The sequence below is a fragment of the Phoenix dactylifera genome, unplaced genomic scaffold (genome assembly GCF_009389715.1).
Source record: "Phoenix dactylifera cultivar Barhee BC4 unplaced genomic scaffold, palm_55x_up_171113_PBpolish2nd_filt_p 000465F, whole genome shotgun sequence".
Classification (NCBI taxonomy): Eukaryota; Viridiplantae; Streptophyta; class Magnoliopsida; order Arecales; family Arecaceae; genus Phoenix; species Phoenix dactylifera.
Genome location: NW_024067889.1, coordinates 340,581 through 367,205, shown reverse-complemented (window position 1 = coordinate 367,205; position 26,625 = coordinate 340,581). Strand labels below are relative to the sequence as shown.

Below are 26,625 nucleotides of genomic sequence, written 5' to 3'. Positions count from 1 at the left end.
TTTAAAACTACTAAAAATAATAAAAACTTCTTACTTTTATTTTTTAAGAATAATAAAAGTAATTTTTAAAAATAAAAAAAATAATAGCACCAAGCAAATACTTTTCTTCCGGTATTTATAATTTTGTTTATAAAAATAAAAAATAAAAGTCATGTCAAACATTATTATTTTATACGTTGAAAGTTGTTTCCGCATTAGTGGAAGTTGATTATAAATTCATGATACTGTAAGGACTTTTATTCACAAGTCCTGTCATTTAATAGTTAAAATATATATTATTCAATAATTTTATATATTATTATTCTATTTAGTCGTCAAATTTTTTAATTTTATTATATAAGTATTACTAAATTATTTAACTATATATATAGATTATAATTATTAATTAATATATTTATTATATCATGATGCTGATGTGGCCTAATTTTAATTCGACTATTATGAGCCGACATGTGGTTTAGTAGGATGCCAATTTCAGCAAAATTTTTATTCTCAAACTGATCATCAGATCATGGCTTCTGGGCATCAGATACCATGTTGTAATTTAGGTTCACCTGTTAGTTTAATTGCTGATCCATTACCTTTTCCAATTTGATAGACAACATTGTATTTAAAATATTGCTTAACAAAAACATTTTAACCTTGCACGGGCCCAAACCAGATCCAGCTGCAACCCCAAATGAGAGGTTGTGCCGGTGCGATTGGTTGCTCGAAGTAGCCGACGGTCACAAGTTCTCTTTTTCTTTTTTTTGGTGATGGAAGCCAACGGTTCACACCAAACATATTACACAACAGCAAAGTTCAAAGATCCCCAGATGGCCGAGATAGATTCGGCCAGCATTGAAGGCTTCACATTGTTGGCGTTCCGAGTTTTATTAGATCTTCTCCTTTTCTATCCAACCCAGTTCACCTAACGTGCACGATGGCCGTGTTAACCCCACTAGGCGAATCAAGTATCAGACTCCGCACACCACACACGAAATCAATCCATTCATCTCTCGCCAGAACCATATTGGGTGGGCCCCCTCATGTACTGCTAGATAAATACTCGCCTCATCTCCGCGTGAAGTCTTGTATCGCTCTCGAGGACCATTACATTTGCATACAAATTTCTCGTCGTTGTTTAACTTGGGGACATGTGAACGGTTCTGATCAATCTACGCGGTAGTACGAATGGTGGATACGTTATATGCAGAGAAATTATTATGCGTTTCTACGTATAGTATATATATTTCTTCACGGGTGACCGCCGCACTCCTCTCCCTATTCCTCTCTCCCTCCCGTCGTTTCCGGTGTTTTTTCCACCGACTTTCATCTCCTTGGAGGGCGGTGCCGTTTTCCTCGACCGCCGGCGCTTCTCCCGACGCCGGCGGCGGCCGCCGTTTGTCGTCCTTCGTCGTTCTCCGGTGACCCTCAGCTGGTGAGCTGATCTGATTAGGCTCTGGTTAGAATTTAAAAGATGTGATCTTGCTGTCATTGGACTCCCTTTTCCCCTATTCTTGGATGATTTCTTTATCGTTGAGGTTTATGTTGTTGGGTTTTTCCTTAATCTTAATTCTGAGCAGGTGTGGTTTAGGTGCAGTAGTAGTGATCTAGGATGAAAGGGTTGTGGCTTTTGGTTGTTTCTGGTTCTAGGGTGATTCAGTTGGATTCTTTTTTAATAGAAAAGCTAGGTTAGGTTGAAATTATGGTTTGAAATGCAGGCTTTGTGCGTTCTTTTCTGCCCCTATTTAGGGATTTGGAGAATTTAACTGTTACTATTTTTGTCTGAAATAAAGTTAGGTTTGTTATTGTTGCTATTAATGAATATAGCTTTGGATGTTTACTTAAAGGGGTGTTGTTGAAACTGCTGGGTTAATATTTGCGAAGGATTTGATTTAGGGGTCTGCTGATGGAGTGCTAAGGTAAAATACTATTTGCGAAATTCTGCCTCGTGTGTATAGAAATTTATGTTATGTATTCGAATCTGCTTGCCTTGTTTTCTTTTTCAATTTCTTTGTTGGGTTGCTATTTGATGGAGAGAGATTGGTGTATTAGCGGTGATGATGCTAGATCATGAGACATTGGTATGATTTGCATCGGCGGCAGTGCTTGATCTATTTATTGACTGTTGCCTTCCTTTCGAATGGTCCTCAAGCTTTCTTTCTCCATTACTAGTTCTCCTATTCATTATTTTTTGGGTCCATCTTATTCTGAACCATAATTTCAGCTCGAATATACCATGTTTTCCTTGTTTTAAGTTTATACTTTTTTGGTTTTGCATTGCTTCAATAAGAGATTTATATAAGTTCATCGGATTTCAAGTTGTGTTTAGTTTACATTGTGCATCTTCGTTCAATCCTCTTCTCTCCCTCCTCTTTTCCTCCTGCACCCTCCCTTTTATTTGGGGTTATTACATTTATTCCTTTCCATTATATGATATATAAATTTCTCCATGTTGTGGCTTTTGGAGCATTTTCTTTCTTCCTTTGGCCCTCTTAGTGATCTACATACACTTTGCTTGATCATCTATCAATATGCTTCTAAATCATTTAGGCTTACTCCATCATGAAATTTTAAAATTCTGGAACACTTCCTGCTTTTTGTCATCTTCACCCATGATGCAACTTATTTTCTTGTTCAACCTTTAGATTTTCTGTTTGTGTTGGCATTATTTTTCCTTTTTCCTTTTTTAATCTAGTATTTCAGCCTATTTTCTATGGCCTCACTGCTTCAGTATTCTTGGTTGTCACTAAGTTTGCTCCATTATTTTTCGTGCAAATTCAAGGATGTGACCTGCATGGCCAAAATGGTGGCTTGATTTGAATTATTTGGCTTTTCTTCTGTCCAACAGTTCAAGAAAAGTAGACATCATATTATCATAAGATTTTATTATGCATTGGAATATTGACTAATGCCTCTATTTTCCCTCACTTTGTAATCATTTGAGGCTTTCTGCTGATACATAGTTACCTGTGCAAACTTTCTAGGTAGTGGAATGCGCATAGTCAGCAAAATTTCATTGCAACTTCTAGTATAACTCATCATTCTAAAAGTGCTACACTATTATTTCTGTCAGCAGGCATAAAATGAAGGCAATGAAAGCAGCTGGTTCTTCATGGAGAACCAGTGTTTAGGGTTTAGCAAATTATAGAAATTCAATTTAAGCTTTTTCCCTAAGTCTTTGCCACTTTGGTGTAACTTCATTAAAATCCTCTGCCCATGTTGAGTTTTCTACTTTTGAGTTTGTCACAAGAGGCACGTTTGGATGAATGATTCTTCGCTGGTACCTTATAGATTCAATACTTGTTTCTTCTTGATCTAGAGCAGCTTCCTTGATTGGCCTTCACTAGTCTGTCTATTCTAAATTCCCAGCCTTCCTCGAGTAATCTTGCAAAGGAACTTCCAAATAATTATATGCCTATTCTCAGAAGCCCTTTCATGTTGTTGCCATCCTTGAGTTAATCTTGTAAGCTCCTCGTTTTTGTTGTTGAACTTACAGGATTGAGTAACTATAGCAAATGCAACTGCTACTCTAGTTATTATTCAGAAAACATAGTGATACTCCTGTGGCTATGTTTTTGCTTTCTCTTTTTCATATGTCTGTCCTATTAGATGTTAGACTTAGGACTACTTATCATACTATCTTAGGAGTTTCTTTCCTAGTCTTGATTCTGTATATTTTCTTATGGATGTGGCCTTTTTCTGATTATGTTATTCTACTAGATGTTCTGCATTTTTTTGCATGTCCCACAACTTCTTAATAGCTTCAATTTCTGTTAGTCATCTTACTGCATCTAGTTTCACTATCTCATTCTATTATACTTGTTCTCTGTAGGATCTTCTAAGATCAAAAGAATCAAGACTGATCATAGATACATTGGAGCATGCCAGAGTCTTTGTTTTTAACTAAGATGTGATTTACAAGTTATAACATGCTTAGATTGGTAAAGAGCAGGTTATTGTGATCAAGTTTTCAAGAACTATGGGTCAAAGTGCAAAAATTTATTTTCTTTGTACTTATAAACAAGTTATTCAGTCTTGGAATTGTGTCTCTGGCATTACCTTATTGGTACAGGTCAATATGGTATGCCCTGTATTGGCACAAGTATGCTGGTGGAGTCGGCACAGCGACTGTGCCATGTGTCAATACGGGGATGTGTTAAGCCCCTGTACCGTATGGCACCATACTGGGTTGGCATGTAAAACCTTGCTTCTGAATATGCATATAGGAAGATACAGAGGGGATCAGTTGGTCCAAGAATGGACAACTAATCATGCTATCAGGATTTAGTATAACAATTTGTATACCTTGTGGTGATACTTATATTTTTGAGGTATTGATTTATGTTCATCTATTTTGTACTTATCTACATTGGAAAAAGTGGTGCTTAGTTCTCAGAACCTGCAATAATGGGAGTAATATAGAAATGATTGGATTATATATGTAGAAATGATTGGATTCTATACGTGAGTTCTGTTTTAATAAGGTTAAAAGAAGAAGAATATACAGTGAAAGAAAGAAAATGATGATATAAGCCCTTTAAGATGGTTCACAAGCTCATCAAAATGGATGGAATAGTGGAGGAGAAAAAGGGGAAAAAAAATGAAAATGCTGCCATCTAAGAAGATGTCACTGTCCTGTTCCATAATCTTTCATATTTCGCAAGGTTTAGTGTTACAAATCAGGTAGGCCTTAATATCTGGTCATTCATTTTTTTTGCTGTTATCCTGCTTTTTTTAATTTTCCCTGTGCCTTGTCAATAGGTATTTCTATTCTTAATTCTAGGCCTCTCTATCTCAACAAAAGATCTGGTGCAATCCACTGTGAGAAGTTGGAGGGTGGTTCAAGTGTGGGGACTTGGAATTGTAAGATCGTGCCTGTAGCCGTGATATATAGTATAAATTCATGGGAAACATGTTGTCCATATGGGTTCTTTTTCTTGTTAGCCTACCACTGAGCTCACCTTGGTGTTTTGTCTCGCTTTCTTTTCTAGATTCATTTTATTTGCTCAGTGGCTTCTTAGGAGTGTGCATGTATTCTGCTTTCCAATTTCACTTGTCTACACCTTAATCTTGCTCTTTTCGTCACAAAGAATAGTTAATAAAAAAAGTGTACTTTGATCGCCCCCCCTCCCTCCGTCTCTCTCTTTACTTCTGAGCTTTCTGTTTTTACAGTTGAATTCATTTGATGCATACAAGTTCCACTATTCTACTAAATTTAATTTATTATAATTCAAGTTGGTTCTTTTATGATTGTGTTAATAGTGCTCGATGCTCTTGCAGAGATAAAATTGGATCAATCCATGCACAATACTGTTGAGGTACAAAAATCTCATAAAGAATCAGGTTAGTTTCTAGGTTATCTTTGAAGGGATGAAAGTGGGGAATTTACATAAATTGAGAGGTAATAAACTCTCTCTCAGTCTTATTGCTCTCCTCTGCACAAGCCTTATTTTTTGGGCATGGGACAAAACCCCAATCCTCACTACTTTCCTTCCACCTCCCGAGCAGCTTGATATACTTGCTCCAGGTATCACTTTCCATGCCATATCTTTCTCCCTTTTAACTTGTTTTTGTTTAGTTGGCATTCATTTGTGTTCCCCTTTCAAATTTTGTGTTGGGACTTCTTTTGTAGCAACAGTCGTTCCTGCACGAACTTCAGTAACTCCCTTAGAAAATACAAATGAGCAGCCATTTGCAAAGGAAGAGTTGTCAGCTGTAGACCGACATGGAAATGCATTACCTGATGAACCAGGGGGGGAAGTTGTTGATGTTTCACCAACAGATTCTTCAATGAGGAGCTCATTGGAGAAGGAAGATAAGGGTAAAGAATCAGAAAAGGTTCCTGCAGAGAATAAAGGTGATTATTTCTCCATTTTTTTAGCAATTGATCTTTTGGATATGTAATTATAATGCTAATTTACTTGCTAGGATTGTATAATGATTCTTCACTATCCATCAAAACTATTCTTATGTATCCTGATTTTTTAATCAATTATATTTTGCTGATACTGATCCTCACCACAGGTTCCAATTTATTCATAAATACAGTTGGGCTGAGTATCTTGTTCATGTGCATTATAATAAATGGATATATACATGCATATATACATTATTTATGCATATGAATATGTGCATATGTACATAGTATTTAAATCAGAAAGACATGCAAACATATTTCTCTCTGTGTATGGATGCATGAGAGTTACTCAGAATTATTGGTTTCTGTCAAAGTTTGGTTCTTCAGAATTATGAGCATCCAATAAGCACCTGAGAGGCTTTCTTTTTTACTTTATGTGTGTGCATAGAGTGTAATTATGCGAAGGGAAAGTGGGTTGCAGACAAAAGACGACCGTTATATTCGGGTTTTGGTTGCAAGCAGTGGCTTTCACAAATGTGGGCATGCCGGTTGATGCGACGAACTGATTTCTCCTATGAGAGTTTTCACTGGCAGCCACAAGGTTGTGATATGCCAGAGTTCAAAGGTTCTGAATTCTTGAGAAGGTGCGTTTTATCTGATAAATCTATTTTTTTTCTAAAAAAAGTTCTTTTGCATTTATTTAAGCCAAATGGGTGGATTATTTGCTAGCAGTAAGGGGATTCTTTTGTATGGTCATTGGGAAAGATTTTATGTGATTAAAATTGATGTTTATTTTCCAGGATGCAACATAAAACAATTGCTCTGGTAGGGGATTCATTGGGAAGACAGCAGTTCCAATCCCTCATGTGTATGGTCACTGGTGGTAAATATAGCCCGGAAGTAATAGATGTTGGAAAGGAGTATGGCCTTGTTAAAGCCCGTGGTGCCACACGACCTGATGGTTGGGCATATCGATTCCCAAGCAGCAACACCACCATTCTATACTACTGGTCTGCTAGTTTATGTGAGTTGGAGCCTTTGAACAGATCCAGTCCAGCTACCCCTTATGCTATGCATCTTGACCGCCCTGCAACATTTTTAAAGCAGCATCTTCACAGATTTGATGTGCTGGTACTCAACACTGGGCACCATTGGAATAGAGGCAAGTTTAGAGCAAACAGATGGGAAATGTATGTTAGTGGAAAACCCATCACAGATAGAAAGCTTGCACAGATATGGACAGCCAAAAATCTTGCTGTCTCGAGTGTTATCAAGTGGCTTGATGCACAGCTTCCGCAACATCCACAATTGAAAGCTTTTTTTAGGACCATATCTCCTAGGCATTTTGTCAATGGAGATTGGAATACCGGGGGAAGCTGTGATAGTACCATCCCATTGGCTGGTGGGAGAGAGGTTCTGCAGGATGGTTCTAGCGATACTGATGCTGAGGGTGCAGTAAGGGGAACAAGGGTGAAACTCTTGGATATTACTGCTTTGTCACGATTGAGAGATGAGGGGCATATATCCAGATATAGCATTAAAGCCTCCACAGGTGTGCATGATTGCTTGCATTGGTGTCTTCCAGGTATACCCGATACATGGAATGAAATACTTTATGCACAACTGTAGGTCATCATTCGGGAGGTTCATGCATTGAAAGCCACTCTTTATGCTGGGTACCCTAAAAATTTGCTACATGGGGTACTCTTAATGAACGTTCTACAAAGAAATACATCAAAGAAGTTCCTTTGAAGTACTCTATTTATTGCGACATTTTCCACATTGACGTCGAGTTTGCTCTATACTTCTCTGTCATCTATTATCTTATAATTGCATACTAGAAATTCTTGATTGAAGGTCTGCTCTCAAAAATATTAATATATTCTGGCGGCTCAACTTTCCTAGAGGAAATTACATTTGTGGACAACAAAAGCATTGTATTTCTAAGAGTGATGTAGAAAGCACTTTAGTAGTGATGTGTATTTTAATTATATGGGTTCATTTTTGCTGAGACCTCACAAAAGAAATGAGACATGCGAATTGAAGGCCTATTGTTGGCTGAGAGCTCTGTATTGTGCTAGTTAGGCATATTGACTTTGGCATAACAAAAATTTGCCAGACTGTATTTTCACTGCATCATTAGAAATTGTATTAGATTGCTTGTATCGCTGTCAACAGCTTGATGTGAGTTATTTGCAGACTTTCTGTATACTTCGAAGAAATTTAATGAAGGTATAATTTAGCAACTTGCCTTAGGAAGCATCCATTTTGTTTCTTTTGATACATGCAGGAAATGCATAAATTTATTCATCTCTATTTGGCAAGATCATGTTGACGAGATACTAACATTTTGTTATGTTAGAGGTTTAAATCTCTAGTGTATATTGGAGTTTGTGGTGAACTTCAGAACAATATTATGATGTTACATTTGTTGTGTGAGGTACTATCATGTCAAAAGCTCTGAAATTATCCAAATCAGATTCTTATATTATTTTTATTTTAAACATTTGTCTTTCTGTTTAGGTTTGTAACATCTACTTATTGCGACAAATGTGAACTTCATGTTTCACTAGGTCAGAGAACAATGGTTGTTAGTTGATCATTTCTGAGCCATGGACAGTCATATTACAGACACCTATGGACTATTAAATCCATGCACATGAGCAGCATCAGTCTAGCATCCATGTACATGGGCACAACATCAGAACAGCATGAAAGAAATCGGGACTTTGCTTCTCTCTCCCTCCCTCTCCCTCTTTCTCCCTCCCTCCTTACCTCCCTGATGAGCATTCCCTCGGTTCAAATTTTTCAGAACATCCTTTTAGGCTACATCAACAGTTCAGGTACATTATTTGGAGAGCTTTGAAGCAGAAGAGCAGCCATCTTCTTCCTCAGCTTACATGCGTGGGGAGGACGCCATGAAATGGGGAGCAATGATGAGCAAACCCTGTCTTGATCAGTGAATGGGGTTACTTGATAGGTGCTCATCAGAACTCACTAGGAAGGATGGATCTTCAAGACAATGGTTATTGAACAATGAATTCAAGCACTCATCTATGAATTTTCTTTCCTTCCTTTGTTTTCCTGAAAATATGGCGACTTCCTCGCGCCATCAGGTTATCAGAAGATCTCGTAAGGAAGGATCTTAAAAACAGTTTGTTAAAGAATAAATCAAGCACTCATCACTTGGGTTTGAACCAGAGACATCTCACCCAGAGGGATGGATGTCGATGCTATTTCACTTTCACATTGTTACAGAGAATGACATGAATAGAGTTCTCTTACAGGATCATGTGTCTCGCTTGATAAACATTGGCTTTAAATTATTGGAGGCAAGATTTTTTGTCGCAACGGGGGTGCAATGAAACATCCTACAATTTGGATACATCTTCTTGGTCTCTGTATTGTTTCTGTTGCAAGAGCTACACCCTGACTAAAAACATTGTATTAGAAGAAGATTGAATCATATTTTTGTTTAGATCTTGTCAATCCTGACTTTAAAAGAAGATTGAATCATATTTTTGTTTAGATCTTGTCAATCCTTGGTCTCTTTCACTACAACAAAAATAGGATTTTTCGATTCTCATTTGCCAACACAAAAAAGAAGCGTCGGTAATTTGGTGACCGAGCCAAAATTTGTCGACACTTTTTAACAGCGTCGGCAGGAATTAAACCAAAACGACACTAGTACGAGCATCATCGAAATCCAAGATGACGCTAATAAGTATCGTCGGAAGCCAAAACCCTCGCCTATCATCACGCTTTGGCCTTTGACGATGTTTATAAGCATCATTGGAAGCCAAACTACCACCTACACTGTTTAGAGCATGCTCTGGCTTCTAGAGCAGCCTCTTGGGGATGAAACTAAAACGGCACTTATTAGCATCGTTTATAGCAAATTGTAAAACAATGCTTAGAGATGTCGTCAGAGGCCAAGGAGGGAAAGGAGTAGACGACGCTTAAACGCGTCGTCGGAATCCTCCCCCATTTAACACTAACTTTCCCCTTAAACTCATTGAAGAGGGCTTAAACTCCATGTAAGACGATGCTTATAAGCATCGTCGGAAGCCAATGGTCTAAGGGACCTAAGACGACGCTCAAATGTGTTGTCGGAGGCCAAGTCCGCCTATAAAATGCCCAGACCAAGCGATGGGAACCCTAGTGCGGGTTAAAGAGAGAGAGGGAGAGAGGAGGAGGGAGTGCATACGGTCGGCGGCCCCACGCTCTGTAGAACATCAGAGGGATCGATGTGGGGGAGCAGATCTGCCGCCCAGACCAGATCCACCATCGAGTTCTCTGACGACATCACCACGAGCACCGGCTCCACGCTCTGTTGATCTCCGGCCTCTAAGGAAGCTTCAGGTGGTTCTCCGGTAGCTGAGGTTGGGGTTGGGGTTGGGGATGCTTCCTGTCAATTTATTTCTATTGTAATTTGTAATTTGTAAATATGCTTTCTGTGTTATTCTTATTGTAAAATATAATTTGACAGAAGAAAAAGAAACATCATATAAATTAGACATATAATGTAATATGCTTTCTAGTGTAATTTATTAAAGAAACATCATATAAATTGGACATTTGTTGTTCTTCTTGTGTTATTCCTATTCTATTTTTTTTAAAAAACTTTCTGGGATTATCTATCTTGTGCTATTAGAAGAAGAAGAATCAGAAGGAACCAGTAATGGAGAAGAAAATCAAAAATTAGGGTTTTTTCCTTTAAATTAAGTTTGTTAAATTTATTTTCGGCAGAGGCTAGAATGTCTGTTAATCTTCCTCTCCAGTTGGTGGATCCAGGCTTTTTTTTTTGCCCCCCCAAAAAATTAATTAGCCTTTTAAAATAATATTTTTAAAAAAGAATAACTCTAACAATGCTAAGCATTGTTAGAATTAGTATTGTCGATGCTTAAAAGTGTCAGCAATAAATGCGACAAAACTACCACTATTGCCGATGTTTTTCAAAAGTGTCAGCAAATAAAATTTTCATGCTAATATTGCTGACACTTTTGCCATAATTTAAAAAGCGTTGGCAATAAAAATACTGACGCTTATAAGCTTCAGTATATGTATTAAAAAGCATCAGAATTTGAATTAGCTCATATTTTTGTTTAGATCTTGTCTCTTGGAAACTATTCCAGTAGAAAGAACAAAGCTTTTTGGCAACCTTTTGTCGACGAAAACGTCACTATTTTCTTTTATTGTTAAGTGTTTGATGATGTGCTTTTGAGTTTCAATTTCCGGACTTGATTGATTTGATTCTCTAATGATAAGGAATGTGCTAGCAAACTGCTCCCACAACACATTTGTATTCAGATTCAAATAATTCATTGACTTCCCAAAAATTCAAATTCCACCATTGGATCTCATTATTCCTTGGTTGGCTCTAATCTAAGTTATGCAGGAATACAAAATCAAAACCAAATTGAAATTGCAAATGATGATATAAGCTGTAAGAATGCCATGTAAAATGTGTAAACAGAGAACATATAAATATTATAAAATGACTCCATAGTAAATTGTGGAGATCAATATATTCGACTAAAAGATTGTTTTCTTTCATGGTATCAGGAGCTTGCCAAAGACCAATACCTCTTTTCATTTCTCCCACCCTCCTCCAATCACTATTTTTTTTGTGCAACAATGATATCCAACTTCTCATCTTCTTCCCTCTCCGCTGCGGACTCATCAAAATCTTCTTATTTCAGCCACTTTACCAATATCAAACTTGATCATCACAATTATGTTATCTGGCGAGTCCAGTTCTTCCCGTTTTCGAGGCTCACAATCTCTCAGGATGTATTGATGACACTCTACTATGTCCCTCTCAATATTTCTCCTCCTCCATAGAACCTATCTCTTGAACCTTGAGTAGTCCAACCTACATCCAGTGGCAAAACCATGATCAAATCTTTCTCAGTTGGCTTCTATTTTCTCTCACTGAGTCCATGTTTAATCAAGTGGTAGGTCTTGAAATCTCAGTTACTATTGGGTCTACACTCAATCATACGCATGTCTCTCACTCTAAAAACAACATTATAAAAAGCCTTTGGAGGAATATGTTCATAAAGTAAAAAACCTCGTTGCACATTTAGCTGTTGCACATCATGTTCCAAAGTTAAAAATGGTTCTCTATATCCTCAGTGGAGTTGGTTTGCAAGATGAGTTCTTTGTGTACACACCCCAAGATATCCTGTCTTGACTCTTTGCATTTCAAAACACTGAACCCTAGGCCCTAGGTTGGCCCTAGGATAATCCTGTGTCAAGCCTAGAGTAAAAGTCTACCCAAATCATGCCAAATATGATTTCCAACCCTGGTTGTTTCTTCTAAATTTTAGATTAGATGATGAATATTTTTCTAATTTCTATTCTTTGAATAAATCCCAAGAACCCTATCATCCTCACCCTTGATTGCAGCAGGGTGGGGTCAATAGGTTTTTGACTTGAATAAGTAGGGCTAAGGCTATGTAGGTGCTCACCCTTGGGACTTGAGTCCATGGTGAATAAGGGCCTAGGGAACCTATGATTGCCTCAGGGTTGGCCTTCTTCCTTGGCAGCACTCCTAGTCTTACTCTTTCTCTGGTTTATTCCATAGCCTTGTTTGCTCTCATTTCATTTAGATCTCCACTTCTACTGGTAGAAAAAAAAGTAGATGGCGATTCCGTTATCTTTCTGATCCATCATTTGCTATACCACATGGGAAAATATCAACATTTTGTTAGTTTTGTTAATCGCTCCAACAATGATACAAGTAATGCACCTTAATCCAACAATGGAAAGCTCTCCAAGTTTAAGCAAATGTTCCTAATTGCTCCAACAATGATACAAGTAATGCACCTTAATCCAACAATGGACGCAACTCTAGTGGTCGAGGTTGTAGTCATGGCCGAGGCAGCTGTGGTGAATATGGATTACTTCCTATTCCTTATCCACCTTGCTCTACATCATTTAGCAAGCCAATGTTTCAGGTATTCAACACATCTGGTCATCCTTTGAATAGTGCATATCCAACAAAGAGCTCTCCCCTTTACCAAACTTTGGTGGAACATCCACTATGTTTGATTATTTTTTTTTGGAAGAAAGCTAGAGTCTTGACTAAGGCTGCAAATAGGTCGGGTTGACCCGTGACCCATCCTGACCGATCTACTTAGATCCGACCCAACTCATTTTGGAGAATCCATGGGGCCGGGTCGGATTCTAAAATTGGACTCGTTCCATTTTTCGGATCGAGTCTGAATTTACTGGATTCAAATCCGACCCGATCCGACCCAATTGAAACTTCGGTAATTTTGAATTTTCAATCCTACGACTTGCCCCGACCCAACTCGACTGGACCTGAATCTGTAAAACTATTTTTTTCTGTTCCCTTTTGGGGTGCAATGATTTAGTTCATAAAGAAGTTATTAGTAAAAAGATCTACGATGGATAGCAATGAAAATATAGCTGAAGTTTTAAGTACACTTCTTATGCAAATCTGACTTTAAATTTGGTCTGCAAGCGGCTAGCTTTGGAGGAACCAAGATCAATCCGACGGCTTGGGGGGACAAGAAATGCCACTGGGAATCCCGTTTCCTGGCCCAGGTGTGGATTCCTTCGTAGGAATGAAACCATACTTGCTCTTGGAATTGTCACGTAACTCTATCATGCTTTGTGTTTGGCTAGATTTTATCATGTTAATCTAATAGTTTAGGACTTCAATTAATTTTTAGCCAACTGGTGTTTTGTCCATGGAGTTATAACAACCATTCTCATCTTTCTGAGGATGTGTTCTGTTAGTGCTGCACTCTTTTATAAACTGATCAACTTAAATTAGATTGGTGAGATCCCAGTCAGATTGGTGATCGAGATTTGAGAACATGTCATGCAGGTTTCGGATCTTGGTCTAGATCATAAATTGTATCAGTGGTTTAACTTGAGCTCGTGAAATACTGCTCGCTGTGGGTGCAGATGTGCTCACTGTAAGATGTGGAATTATTAGTCAATGACAGGTTTTAATGTTCTTACATCTCTCAGATTAGTTTGCTGATGGACATAATGATATACTAGCAGTTTTCTTTGTTTTCTCATGGAAATTTTTCAGTTTGGATTCCCTATTTTTATTGCTTGTATACTCACTATCATTAAACTATCAATCTATCATCAATCGATTAAGTATTTCAGAGAAGAACAGGAGCCAAAGTTAGCAGAAGCGTGAAGAGTTCAGGGGCTTAGATGGTCTAATGCTGCTAGGCCATTACTGGGATACACACAGAGATGGCTCCATGTTAGTTGACACTTGACAAGAAACATAACAAACATGATTACAAAGCCAGAAATTCATCAACTATTAAAAATTCAGCGAGGCAACAAAGCTTAAATTCGTACTCGCAAGTTGATACTCCATGTAGCTGCAGTGTGCAAAATTGCTGAAAGTCCAGTGGGCCCGAACCGGATCCGACCCAAACTTGAATCGGATCCAAATTTTTTGGATTAGGTCCGGGTTACACATGGACCCGACTCGATCCGAATAACCCGTGGGGTCAAAAATAATGGCCATGGACCCGAACCGACTCAATTTTCTATTAGGTTGGGTCTAGGTTGACAATTAGGAACCGAATAAGGAACTGAGTTGGATCAGGGTCACTTATGACCCGGTCCTACCTGACTCACTTGCACCCCTAGTCTCGACCACTCAATTTATTAATGGGTAAAAATGTACAAGAGAAGGAAAAGATGGGAATATACATAAAGAGCAAAGATTAAGGAGAAGAAGGGCGGTAGGAAAGATCACACTGTGCTATAAAGGCAATAAAGTCTTCCACTTTACTACTTTCAAGTAAATTTCTCCTCTTTGGTGTCTTGAGTTAGAATTTTCAGCTTCACTGAGTCCAAAATAGTTCAGAAGGTTAATTAGTAGTGGAAGTAAAGAATTGATGTACTTGCTTGAGTTTAGCCCTGATTTTAACAACTTCGGGTTGGTCTTTGTGATTGTAGAGAAGGAACCATTCATTTAAAAGCGAAGATCCTTTGAAAGCAACAAAATCAGTGGAGGATTTTTCAAGGAATATCCTTGAATTCCTTTCCTTCCAACAACTTCAATATGTAGCAGCAAGCAACATGAAAACAGCCGGTTGCAGCTCTTTAGAGAAATAGCTATTGTCTCCAAATTACATAGAGATCAAGAAGTTTTTTTTTTTTTTTTTTCGCTACAATGGATAACTGAGACAAGTCTAGTTTCAAAAAAAGTCAAAAGGTAATAAGTTTCGGAGTGCTCTAGGCAGCTCTCTCTTACCAACCTAGAGAACTCCCCCGGAGTGATTTGTCGCAAACGAGATCAACAAGGTTTTCAAGTGGAGGAATCCTTAAAGCAGAGCAGAAGGCATCCCATATTTGAGAGGTAAAAGGACAGGAAATAAAAAGGGTGTTCCACATATTCCCTGTGACAGTTGCAAAGGAGACAACCACCTACATACTTGTCCAGTTTTCTTTGCAAAAGGTCTCAGTATTTAACTTATACATGAGAGTAAGCCAAAGGAAACATTGAACTTCTGACGGAGCATCAATGTTCCAAAGGGAGGTTGCAAGATTTTATTTAACCAATCTAGAGTTGAGAAAGCGATACAATGAGCCACAGCAGTAGTTACCTGAACTTTCTAGTTCTCAAATCAGATCATCTGAAGAAGAATTTAGCTGGAAATCAGCAAGAAGAGAAGAGCTTGAAGAAACTTGCCATAGAACCAGATTTGCACCTGCAGAAGGAGCATAAATAGGGGAAAACAGCTTTGAGTGGCGCCTCAGTGAGCCAACATTCCTTTCAAAATTGCACATTGGAACCATTACCAACAATGAAAGATGATCTATTGAAAATTAACCAATCTAATTTATGGGGTGCCTCACCTATTGCTCGTGCTAATAATAAATGGTATTATATTAGCTTTATTTTGATGATCACAGGAGATATAAATTTGGAGTAGTCTCCATTCTCAAAAGATTTAAAACTCATGTCAAAAATTTGTTAAGGAATAAGATTAAAATGTTGCAATCAGATGGTGTTCCTAAATTTCACAAATCTCCTTATTAGAATCTATTCGGCCAAGTGCCCAATTACAAAAGCCTTACAAATACTTGGTTGCACTTGTTTTCCAGGGCCAAGACCTTATCAGGAAAACAAGTTGGGATCTCATAGCATAAAATATGCTTCCATGTTCATCATCTCCTCAAATATGGTGACTTATCTTCAACACAGAATTTAGAAATCCGAAATCTCATATGAAGAACGGGAGACTAACTAATCTATTGAAGCAATGCCATGTGGCTGTTGTTGATGACGAAAGGGAGCCTCCGTGCTTCTCTCAAGCTTCTAAGCACCCTTGTGGAGTTATACGTGGATGAGTTCAATGATCTTCTCCATAACGCTAAATGTTCCTTAGTTCCTAATAATTCCAATATGAATTTGGTTGGTGTAAATGGGTGTTCTCAATCAAAAGACAGGTAATATGTCTATTGGCTGACACAAAGCAATCCTTTCATAAAGGTTATAATCATAAATAACCCGGGCTTAGACTATGATGAAAGCATGGCAAAATGTGGCCGATCAGCAATCCTTTCACACAAATATATTTACTGAAAGCTAGTTCTACCACACTGATGTATTAAATCTTCCAGCTTGATATTATTTGATCTCATACATCATGTTCCAATGATTGTCAAGGTTTATAGATGCTACCCTATCAAACTAAGACAACATTATGTTTATAAATAGCTCTCTAGAACCTTAAGGCTTTGTTTGGTTATCAAGAAAGTGAAAGAAAAGGTTTGTTAGAAAAGAGTCTTCTTTTCTGTTGTTTGGTGGTACAAATGAAATCCAAAAAGAGAATATCAAATATAAAATTTTGGGTTAAAACTTTCTCTAAAAAGTCTAAGATTTTCTTGCTACAAGATACTAGCTTTAGAGAAATTAAAATATAGGCAAATGGCTGCAGATAACTCAATAGTATCTTCACCACTTTCTCGCCAACTTTCTTTGCAATTTTTTACTTTAACCTAATTATGAGAAAATACCCTATTTTCTGTTCTGTTCTTTTCTTTTCTTTATTTTTCTCCTACTAATTTATCTTTTTTTTTTCTTTCATTTTTCCGGCAATCAAATAGTGCCTAAAGCTCTCCAAAGTTCAAAATATGAAATTTGCTTTCTTTGAACTTGAATGGCTTTACAATGCTTCATGGCAAAATCTTGCCAAATATCTTTATTCTCTATGAGATGAAGGGCGATACACATGAGAGCTTTTAGGCAATAATCAACGTATTACGTATCCACTTTGACATTATTTGTCCAAAATTTAAAATGGTTGCTCAATATATTATAGTCTACATGGTATTGGTTTATATTATAGACTAAGTGAAGAATGGACAACATTACCTAGGATAGAGGCAAAATAGCACTTCATCCTCCTTGATTATGTTGTTCTCTATCAAGCTTTAATTTTTTTTTTAACAAAATCATTAAAATGGATAACTTTGTTTCTCCAATTTTCATACAGCATTTTCCTTAAATTTCTCCGATATAATGTCGCACTTCAAGTATTCACAGACAAAAAGAATGAAAGAAGAAGTGTGATATCCTCCAAGTAGTCTTAAAGCCTGTACAATTACATATTCTCAAGGTTAGGAAACAGAAGTTAGCAGTGAGAACTTGACATGCAGCCCTATCCTTCCTTTCTCCACATCCAGCTTTGCACCAGTGACCAACCAATACCCAGGGGTGTCCTGTGGTCCCTTGCACACATGAGATGTGTCCACAAACCTCAAACGTTTTTGGGCCCCCACAGGCGCTGGTGGGCCTGAGGGGAACACACCAGAGTCCACAATGACAACTGGGCCTGGCTGCCCCTCTTTTTCTACTCCAACGAATGGTGTACTGATCGATGAGAAGAAGCCTGATTTTTGAGAGAAGCCCAATGGGCCCTGCTCCCACCTGGACTGGCCCACAATGCAACCAGGCACTTCAGAGTATAGGAGCCTCAGGTGCAGCACACTCGTCGACTCATGGGCCTTCACATGGAGCTGAGCTCCAGTCACAATGAATGAAGTTTCTCCACCATTCGTCGACCACTGAGGATCGTACTTCACCGGCACGGTGCACACGTGCGAGAACATCTTCCATTGGACTGCCTCATAGTATCTTTCATTTGCGATCTCCTCCGATCCCCGCCACAATGGTGCTTTATTTGACTGGGCTTCCATGAAAGTGGGGGTGTTTGATAAATGTTGAAGGTGGATGGCTAGCCTAATAACAACACGTAAATAGTCTAATTAGTTCTTGACCATAATTACATGCACACTCAAATGAAACAATAAGCAATTAAAGCAAATTGAGCTAACCGATCGTTTTTCTTGCCCTCAAGGTGGAGTCTCATGCCGGTGATAGGTTTTCTTTCAACGATGACCTGAAATTGTGGGTGTAAAGAGGTCGTATGGTGACGAGAGGTTAATGGTGATTGTTAAATAAAGATTTAAGAATTAAGGTGGTGCTACCTGAGTAGTGTTGATATAGAGCTTGGGACCCATTAGATTGAACTGTAAAGAAGGAGTTGGAGTAGATCTAATTGAGCTAGGACCAAGAGGGTGGTCACTGTGCATAGGAGCCCACAACTTCTGAGATTGGAAGTCCAAGAAGTATTGCAAGTCAGCTATAGGAGGTTTATCTGCATATGAAGACATAAAATAAGGTTACATGACTTTCATATTAAAATATTGTCTGAACATAGTCATGCACCGAAAGAAACATTGGCTCAAAAGATAATACTAGATTAAGATAGCTTCCTAAATATTTCCACATCAATACCTTTTTTTTCTTTCATTTTGGGCAGCCAGACCTAACTTGTTTAACCTCTATTTCAACCAGGATGATGTTGGGTATCCCTCCTTACAAGGAGATGAAGCCGTCTCAGTGTTGGTTTAGATGGAATGGATGAGACCGGTAATCAAATTTGATATCTTATAATGTAGAAGAAAAAGGGACAGATATGGCTGCTAACATAATTCCTTCAGGTCCTCTAGGTTTGGGAGAGACTGTCTAATGTAGAAAAGACCTTGTCGAGGACATCATTGCAGCCCATGACTTTGGGAAGATTTATGTTTCTTCAAGTAAAGAAGAAAATGATGTCCTCTGGGTTTTGTGTTTCGTTAGATCGAGGACTCTCTGATTTATCTTCTCTACTTTGTTTTCCTTTTCAGTTATAGCTTCGTTTATGTACCCTTTGCTTTGCTCTACTTCTTTGTAAATAATATCTGTTTGCATCAATAAAATTGTGGGGAAGATTCTCATTTCCTTCGTTTTCCAACAAAAACAAAAGAGAGCTATGTCTAAAAGGAGTAAGTCCCTTCTTTGATTGAAATTGATATTTGTTTGGTGAGAAGACCTCTTATGTGCGAAAGACATGAGAAAGTCTGTTGATGTTTGGTATCTCTTATATAGAATTATGGAGCATTATGATCCAAGAAGGGTAATCTCTAGTATTACTTATAGAAGAATGTAAACATAAGTTAAAATTTTTTAGGGTAGGTTTGACTGGACTAGCATCTGTGGTTTTTTTTGGAAGAAATTTTCACCTAAAAATTCTTGGCCTCTTGTTGTTTTGCTATGCTATGATGGTGCCATTTTTGTTTTTTATTCTTGTTCCTACTATTCTCATATAGAAGGGAGGAGATTATTTCTACCATTTTAGCTCCATGTCTTATGTGAATTAATTGTAAACTTATGTGCACTGATGTTGCTCTCCACTACTTTTGCATATAGTAGTTTCAAACTCTTTTGATCTAAATAGCTGAATAGATGAACCAAAGCTACATAGATCAACATTTCAGAGCATTCATATAACCAAGCCTCAAAATGCCAAACATATAATAATCCATGACAAATCCCTAAGACCTCCTCCAAATTATTTTGAGCAAATGAGGGGTTTATTGTAGAATCTACAAGATCGTGAGGCTAGGATTCCTTAGTCCTAGTTCTTCCAAAAGAGAAAAGGTAAAAATGAAAATTAGAAGACCATTCGACAAAAAGGAAAGATGTTTGTTGGTTACAAAAGAGTAATCTTCCATTATTTTCATTGACTGTATCGAAATCATCAGGAGATTGGAAATGCATCAAGAGAGATGAAGCTTTATTTTTTCTTAATCTAAGATATATCAAATTTCTACAAAGAGAAGATAACTTACATCGAAGGTAGAGGTTAATGGCGTGGGATAGGAAGCCAGCACCACGAACACCCTTTAGGAGGGAGGTAATGGGGACAAAGGTGAAGTTGATCACATCGGGCATTGAAGGGACTGTTAGGAGCCATTCACAATGGCTGCTCGTGGATGTATCTCCTCCCCTCTTCAAGCATATGACTGTTATGCCCTGCATAAACCAAATTAAACATTATTTTTTTTGCAAATGGTTAAGGTAAAACTAAAGAAGTTATAATCTCAAGAAATTTATTGCCGGCAGGCATTACTTGTATAGCATATTATTGAGTAACCTTACTACGTACATCTTTGCATGAGACTGGATTAATGCCTTCAACAAGCCTAGGTTGTGAGCCAAACACATTGAAAGCCTCCGGAACCTGTTAATAAGCCCATTAATAAGTCTCATAAAAGCTTCTATGTGAGTGTTCATCGGGGAGAGGGAGAGTGACAAAGTCAAGGTGACCTTGAGCTTATGCTCTTTGGATTTAGAGCGGAGAGAAGGCAGGGTACAAATCCCAGTGAAGAGTTGATCTCCAAGTTTATCCAAGTGTAGCTTGAGTTCAGATGGAGCTAGATTAGAAGACCCGTCTTGCTTCAGATAAACCACATCCTGGCCTCCGACACTTAGCCCCACTATTATATGTGTCCCGTAGTTTTCAATGAATCTGCTTTAAAGACAAAGAGCAAATAGCTGATTAGTAACCAATGGCCCCATTAGAATTCAACCTTGTTTTCTTTATTTTCAGGCTTTCTTTTTAATATTTTTCTAACCCTACTGAGTTTGGTTCCTTGAACAAAACTTTGAAGTCAAAGCTTGCTAGTTGGAGAGCCAACTTGGCAGTTGCTGTACTTAATTATTATTTGGTGTTAAAGATCATGGACTAGGGCAGCTTACAAGTTTAGTGGGCACACAAATAATCCATCAGGCTTCAATATGTTGAGAGAGTTTCAACTCTAATCTGATGACCAAGGGAAGAGAATAAAGAAAACAAAAACTAATACGTATTTTCCCGTGAAAACCTATTCATTTATGTCTATCTTTGATATTGTTGTTACAATTTTTATTGACTCTCCCAAGCTAATTGTTTTCACACTCAATAACATTGATAATATCTTTTCTTATAAGAAGAAGGAATTTTTTTATATGCAACCTTATAAAAATATCCAATTACATATTTACCCTACAAAGTTGCGATTTACATATATTTTTCTCTAGATCCATTTTTTGGCATATTTACCCCTATCAGATATATATTGTTGGACAGTGCTGTTAAACTACAACTAAAATTGATTGAATTTAGAAAATGATATTTTACCATCACAGAACAAGGTCCAAAATTTTGAAGTTAAAATCATGTTGAAGAGTTGAGACGAACAAAGCAGAAACCTCCTAAACACCAACACGGTACCCAATAATTGTTTAAATTAGTGATTTATTTTCTAGATACCGAATGAATTGAATTCTCTCTATTAGCTTATTATATTCGAATAGTTCACTTTCCTCTTTGATAAACAAACAAATTAGATATATACATCATTTCATTCTTTTGGGTAGCTTATTCTATTGTTCAAAAGCAGTGCAAAATGTAGATCTATGTCATTTAAAAGGCAATAGTAAATTAAAAGTTTATCAATAGTTTGCATATTCTTTTCCCTTTGATAGGAATGTATAAGATAAATATATTTCATTTTATTTGCTTGGTGATTTCAACCCTTCACTACCTAAATAAATAAAGATATAAATTTATTTCAGAATAATTAAAATATGTTAATTTAAATCATTTTAAATAGCAGATTTTCAAACTATTCAAAGAAATAAAGTGAAGTAAATTTATTTTTAAATTTTATGTCAAATAGATATGAATATGCATAGATGAAAAAAAGTTGTTTAATTACTAATCGTTAAATAACATGATCCACATTTTATACTATATTTCAATAGTAAAACTAATGCAAAGTAACCGTAAATCATCTAATTTTCAGAAAAAAAATAAAGATTTAAGATATGGTGTACAAAAATGGTGGACGTTTTTCTTTTTTTTTATGAAAGAGAAAAAATTGACTACTCAAATACCATAAGCTAGCTGAAATAATTCAAGTCACTAAGGATAGGTAAAATGAATCATCAATTTATGATCTCATCATATATTGTACCAGTGGGTAGGAGGTTTATGTTTTAGGTAGTGGTCAATGGCTCCATTCAACTCTTAATATTATTTTCAAATAAAATTTGAAGCTAGATATATGAGGGTAAAAAATCATTTCACTTTAACAATAATTTAACAATGCTGTCTAACGGTCTCTAAAAAAGAGTGATGACAAGAATAAATATGAAAAAAGAATTGGACTTAGGGATATATATGAAAATTGCAACTTTGTAAGGGTAAATATTTTTATAGGGATATAAATGATTTTTTTTAATAAAAAAACATATCAAGATATATGAATCAGCACCATAAGTCACTAAATTTGCTAACTTCAATTCTTTTCTCTTATTTGCTCCTAAACCTGATGATTTTTCTACATTCTTTTTTTATTTCTAAATGTTTGGATTTTTTCCTTTAGTAAAGTTACTTACCATGCATTCAACTTGTAAGCATGCATATATTTCATTAGTCGAAAAATATGATCCAAGGCCTACCTTGGTTGACTTAATTATCATATTAGCTCCAAATGGAGAAAGAGAGAGAAAAAAGCAGCCAACCAAGGAAAAAAATGAAAGGAAATAACAATTGTTTAATTAGTATACCTTGAGAGAGCAGCTGGGTCCCAAGAAGAAGGAACATCTTTGAGGACATGATGGGAGAGGATGAGAGGTTGGCGGACAATACGAAGGTCAAAGAGAGAGATGAAGTAGCCATCCATGGCCAAGCATTTGGTCCTTGAGGCATCTCGAGCCCATGAGCTGCTGTTGAATTCGAACACACAGTTGAACAAGCCTGAGGGGATCTTTCCAGCCAACGAGCTCCTCTGGTTGAACAGCTCCGACATCTGTATGTGAATCCAAGCTATAAATGCTGTCACCTTTGGTTTGATTAATGCCAGCTAAAGTCATTATTTCAAACAATATTCTAATTAAATTTCTCTGGTCTGCACCAAATCGAAGAAATGGTCAAGGTCCTGAAGGCAGGTCTAGCCAATCTCGATCTGTTATTTCTTTTACAACACTCCTTTGAGCCCGTCAACGAATTTGAATAAAGAAATTGGCCAGCTCTGTCATTTGATTTTCAATTGAGTAGGTTCGGATTCAATTATTGTAGAAAAATATGTATAACAGATTATTTTTAGTTTATAAATATTTGTTGACAAATGATCCTTGGAAAGCTTATAAATATGAACCGAGGCCTTCCCCAATGGTAATACTTCTTTACTCATACTAGTAAGCTCTTTGTTTTTTCTTTTTTTTTGAAAACAGTGGGTAAAAGACATCACCATTGGATTCTAGTACTACTAAATCATAGCTAAATAGCACCGGCTATCTCCTATTGACGTATTTACAAATGGCTAAAGCTTCTTGCCAGGGCTGGCCAAATGGAAAAGACTCACATCCATTAATAAACATGAGTAAAGACCCATAGCTAGTAACAGTACTCCATCTAGTTATGTAACAACAAATCTATGAACAACCTCCTTGACTACGGCCTACTCTCCTTGCTTCTCCCCTGGTCTTGGCTGCTACATGGGAACGGGTGGCCGTTCTGAATAAAAATATATGGAAGTCAACCTGATGACTTTTTTTTGGTAAATAACCTGATGATTTGAGAACCAGATGGATGACATCTGTTCTCATTCATCATACATGAGGAACAAAAAGGAAAAAAAAAAAATAGAATCTATAGTAAAAACTTTCTTCTGCGATACTTGTAACAAGAATTTCTACGTAATAGAAGCTTAAACTACGGTCTTCTCTCTTGCTTTTTTGCAATATTTTTTTTTCTTTCAATAAAATTTGGAGAAAGTTGCTCACTCCCTCCATTTATATATATAAAAAGCTGAAACTTGGGGTGGATCAGTGCGTTAATTTCTCCGACGTGAGTCATGGTCGCCGTCAGTGAGGGACATTAATTCATTGTTGGTGTCGCCACCATTCTATATGCTGGGAATTATTCCACATGGCTCCTACATTTGGACTTTTAATTCCTCCTGTCCTATTTTTCGGCCGTTAAAATCTACTTGGATTTTATTAAGAAAACTTGGACAGCCTGGAGGAAAAGTCCAGTCAAATGGGGAAACTTGAGTTATGGTCTTGAAGATGGCTGAGGTAGGGGAGCTTGCTGTCAAAGAGAAAAGGACTGTATCTTTCGCAAGAAAAGAGGATTGTGCAATAATCGCTTTGAAATATGTGCAGACCGATGGCAAAAGAGTTTGGAATACTTGCAATCTAATGGTCAACTAAGAAATCTCTTTCAGTTGGTTTGGTCCAAATTGGATTTCTCGAAGATGGCTGAGGTAGGAGAGGTTGCTGGTAATAGGAAAGGATTATATGTTTGGCGCGAAAGAAGAATTCACCTTCCTTCGCTTGAATCCATCATTGGATTGTGTAATAATTACTTCTAGATTTGTGCAGACCAATGGCAAAGAGGTTCGAAATGCTTTGAAAGTTTTGTAAGATACGATCCAATAGTCGACACCACAAAAGAAGATTAATCATTCTTTCGCACGAGGGACACAATCCGAACACACAGCGAAGTGCGTCACGTAAGCATACAATCTGATTTTATTCACCTCTATTACTTCTTCCACTTATAACTTGTATTTTGGGTCGAAAGCTATTGGGTATATTTTTTGTCCTCTTTTGCTAGTAAGTGAAATTTGTTGTGGAGTTACATGGCACCATGATGTCTTTGAAAAAAAAAAAACAAAAGATGGCACCATAATGGAGCATGCGTAGTTGTAGTTGCATCTCATGAACAATTCAAACATATGTGCTACATCATGGTATATGGTTGTTCTGGTCATAAGAATCGCAGCGATTGGCTGGTATTTAAACATCAAAAAGTTAATTTGAAAAGGAATAAGTTAATTCGATCTTATCCTATTTCGTTGATGCATATTACTGTGAAAAAAATGTGAGTAAAACCAAAGATGGGTGTGAGCAATTTGAAGAACAAAATGACTGGACCTTTGTGCCAAATACCTATAACATGATGAAGAAACGTAGTTATAGCTCTAATTTTCCAAATCCATCCGACAAAAAGAGAACATGGCAATATTTCACTTAAAAAAAAATCTAAACAAATAAACAGGCAGAATGTTTTCCATACAAGATAGGAGTGTTGTTTCTTGGCATTCATAAAATGCCAGAGAGCAAGGCATTAGTTATGACATTAAACCAAACCACAGGATCCAAATCCAACAAACAAAAGAAACTTTTGGCATTCCAGCAACATATCTATCTATCTATCTATCTATCTATCTATATATATATATATATATATATATATATATATATATCAATCTGGTCAAAGGGAAAAGCTAATAGCTAATAGTGATCAATAGTCAAATTAATCAATCAGAGGAAGGTGATGACCCAATACCTGGTTGAACTGAAGCACATCAGACTGGTATCTGATTCGATCCCCCTTATCACACTTTATATCAACTGGCACATCTTCAAAGGCTCCAAACCCGGGTACCAGGAGCTCTCCCCTCTCCTCGTTGATCACAACCAGCCTCTCCTTCCCCTTGCAGTACTTCGGCCGGAAGTCGCATGTCACATCGAAGCCTTTCCCCAAACACCTCAGGGCCCTTTCCACAACCCCACTCATCTCCTCCCCTCTTCTCTATCTCTGTATCTTTTTGCACCAACTTCCGTCCCCTTGCATTGGCTTATGTATATGTTGAAGGTGAGAAGGAGAGGAGGAGAAGGGGGAAGAGTTCTATGTTAGAGGATGTCAAAGGAGGAGGATTTTTGTCCCTTTTTTTTTTCTTTGGCCCCCCTTAGCCCCCTTCAACGGCTTGGTTATTTGGAATTGCGAGAGCTTATGGCTCTATATATAATATACGCGTGATGAAGGATATTGTAGTGAGAAGGGAAGAAAATATGATGGGAAGGGGGAAGATTCCACTTCCGCTCGTTCTCGCGTTAAGTTTGACTGCTATTTTTTATTTAACTACTTGTTTTTTTTTTTTTATCTTTCCCCTCCATCTAGCGCTCTATGCAACATGGTACATTTAAATGACCGATTTGGCCTCCTGGATCAGCCATTGTGAAAGGAGTATGTTTGTCATTTAGGTTGGCGTATGATGGAAGGCAGTATTATTAAGGGAATCAAATGACTGGAGCACGCCAGGATCACGTATTTATTGGAGTCCTTATCCTAGTTCTTATCTCAACCTTTTGAAACAGAAATGGAATGTGGGCATCAATTTTCTATTGATTTTAAATAGTGATGTATTTGGTGCGACTAAGAGGGTGTCTGGTATGGGTAGTCCACTCAGGATCGAAGGTGATCTGGGTGAAAGTAATAAGATCACTGTGTTTGGTTGCACTGCAGTGATCCTATATGGTAGTGATCTCATATCATTTCCACTTTTCAAAGATGAGTATCCAAGATTATCCTACGTGGTGATCT

General features: G+C 37.3%; 2 protein-coding genes across 3 annotated transcripts; one reads left to right on the top strand and one right to left on the bottom strand.

The window, feature by feature from the left end:
• The first annotated feature begins 1,253 nt into the window (after window positions 1-1,253).
• On the top strand, window positions 1,254-8,090 carry LOC103723738 (protein trichome birefringence-like 14). Of its 2 annotated transcripts, none has more exons than XM_008814758.3 (5): window positions 1,254-1,420; window positions 5,266-5,512; window positions 5,624-5,842; window positions 6,291-6,486; window positions 6,643-8,090. In XM_008814758.3, the coding sequence occupies exons 2-5, from the start codon at window positions 5,356-5,358 to the stop codon at window positions 7,469-7,471; spliced, it is 1,401 nt and encodes a 466-aa protein (XP_008812980.2). In that variant the 5' UTR covers window positions 1,254-1,420; window positions 5,266-5,355; the 3' UTR covers window positions 7,472-8,090. The 2 variants fall into 2 exon arrangements, with proteins under 2 accessions (XP_008812980.2, XP_008812979.2); XM_008814757.3 differs by having other exon boundaries at window positions 5,618-5,842.
• Window positions 8,091-17,415: 9,325 nt separating this feature from the next.
• LOC103723739 (MACPF domain-containing protein At1g14780) lies at window positions 17,416-26,035 on the bottom strand. Its single transcript, XM_008814760.4, has 8 exons — window positions 25,588-26,035; window positions 22,800-23,041; window positions 20,514-20,715; window positions 20,353-20,427; window positions 20,036-20,219; window positions 18,350-18,519; window positions 18,197-18,261; window positions 17,416-18,101 (listed from the first exon to the last, which is right to left on the bottom strand). Exons 1-8 carry the CDS (start codon window positions 25,816-25,818, stop codon window positions 17,480-17,482), a joined length of 1,791 nt encoding a protein of 596 aa, XP_008812982.2. The 5' UTR covers window positions 25,819-26,035; the 3' UTR covers window positions 17,416-17,479.
• Between the last annotated feature and the right edge of the window lie 590 nt (window positions 26,036-26,625).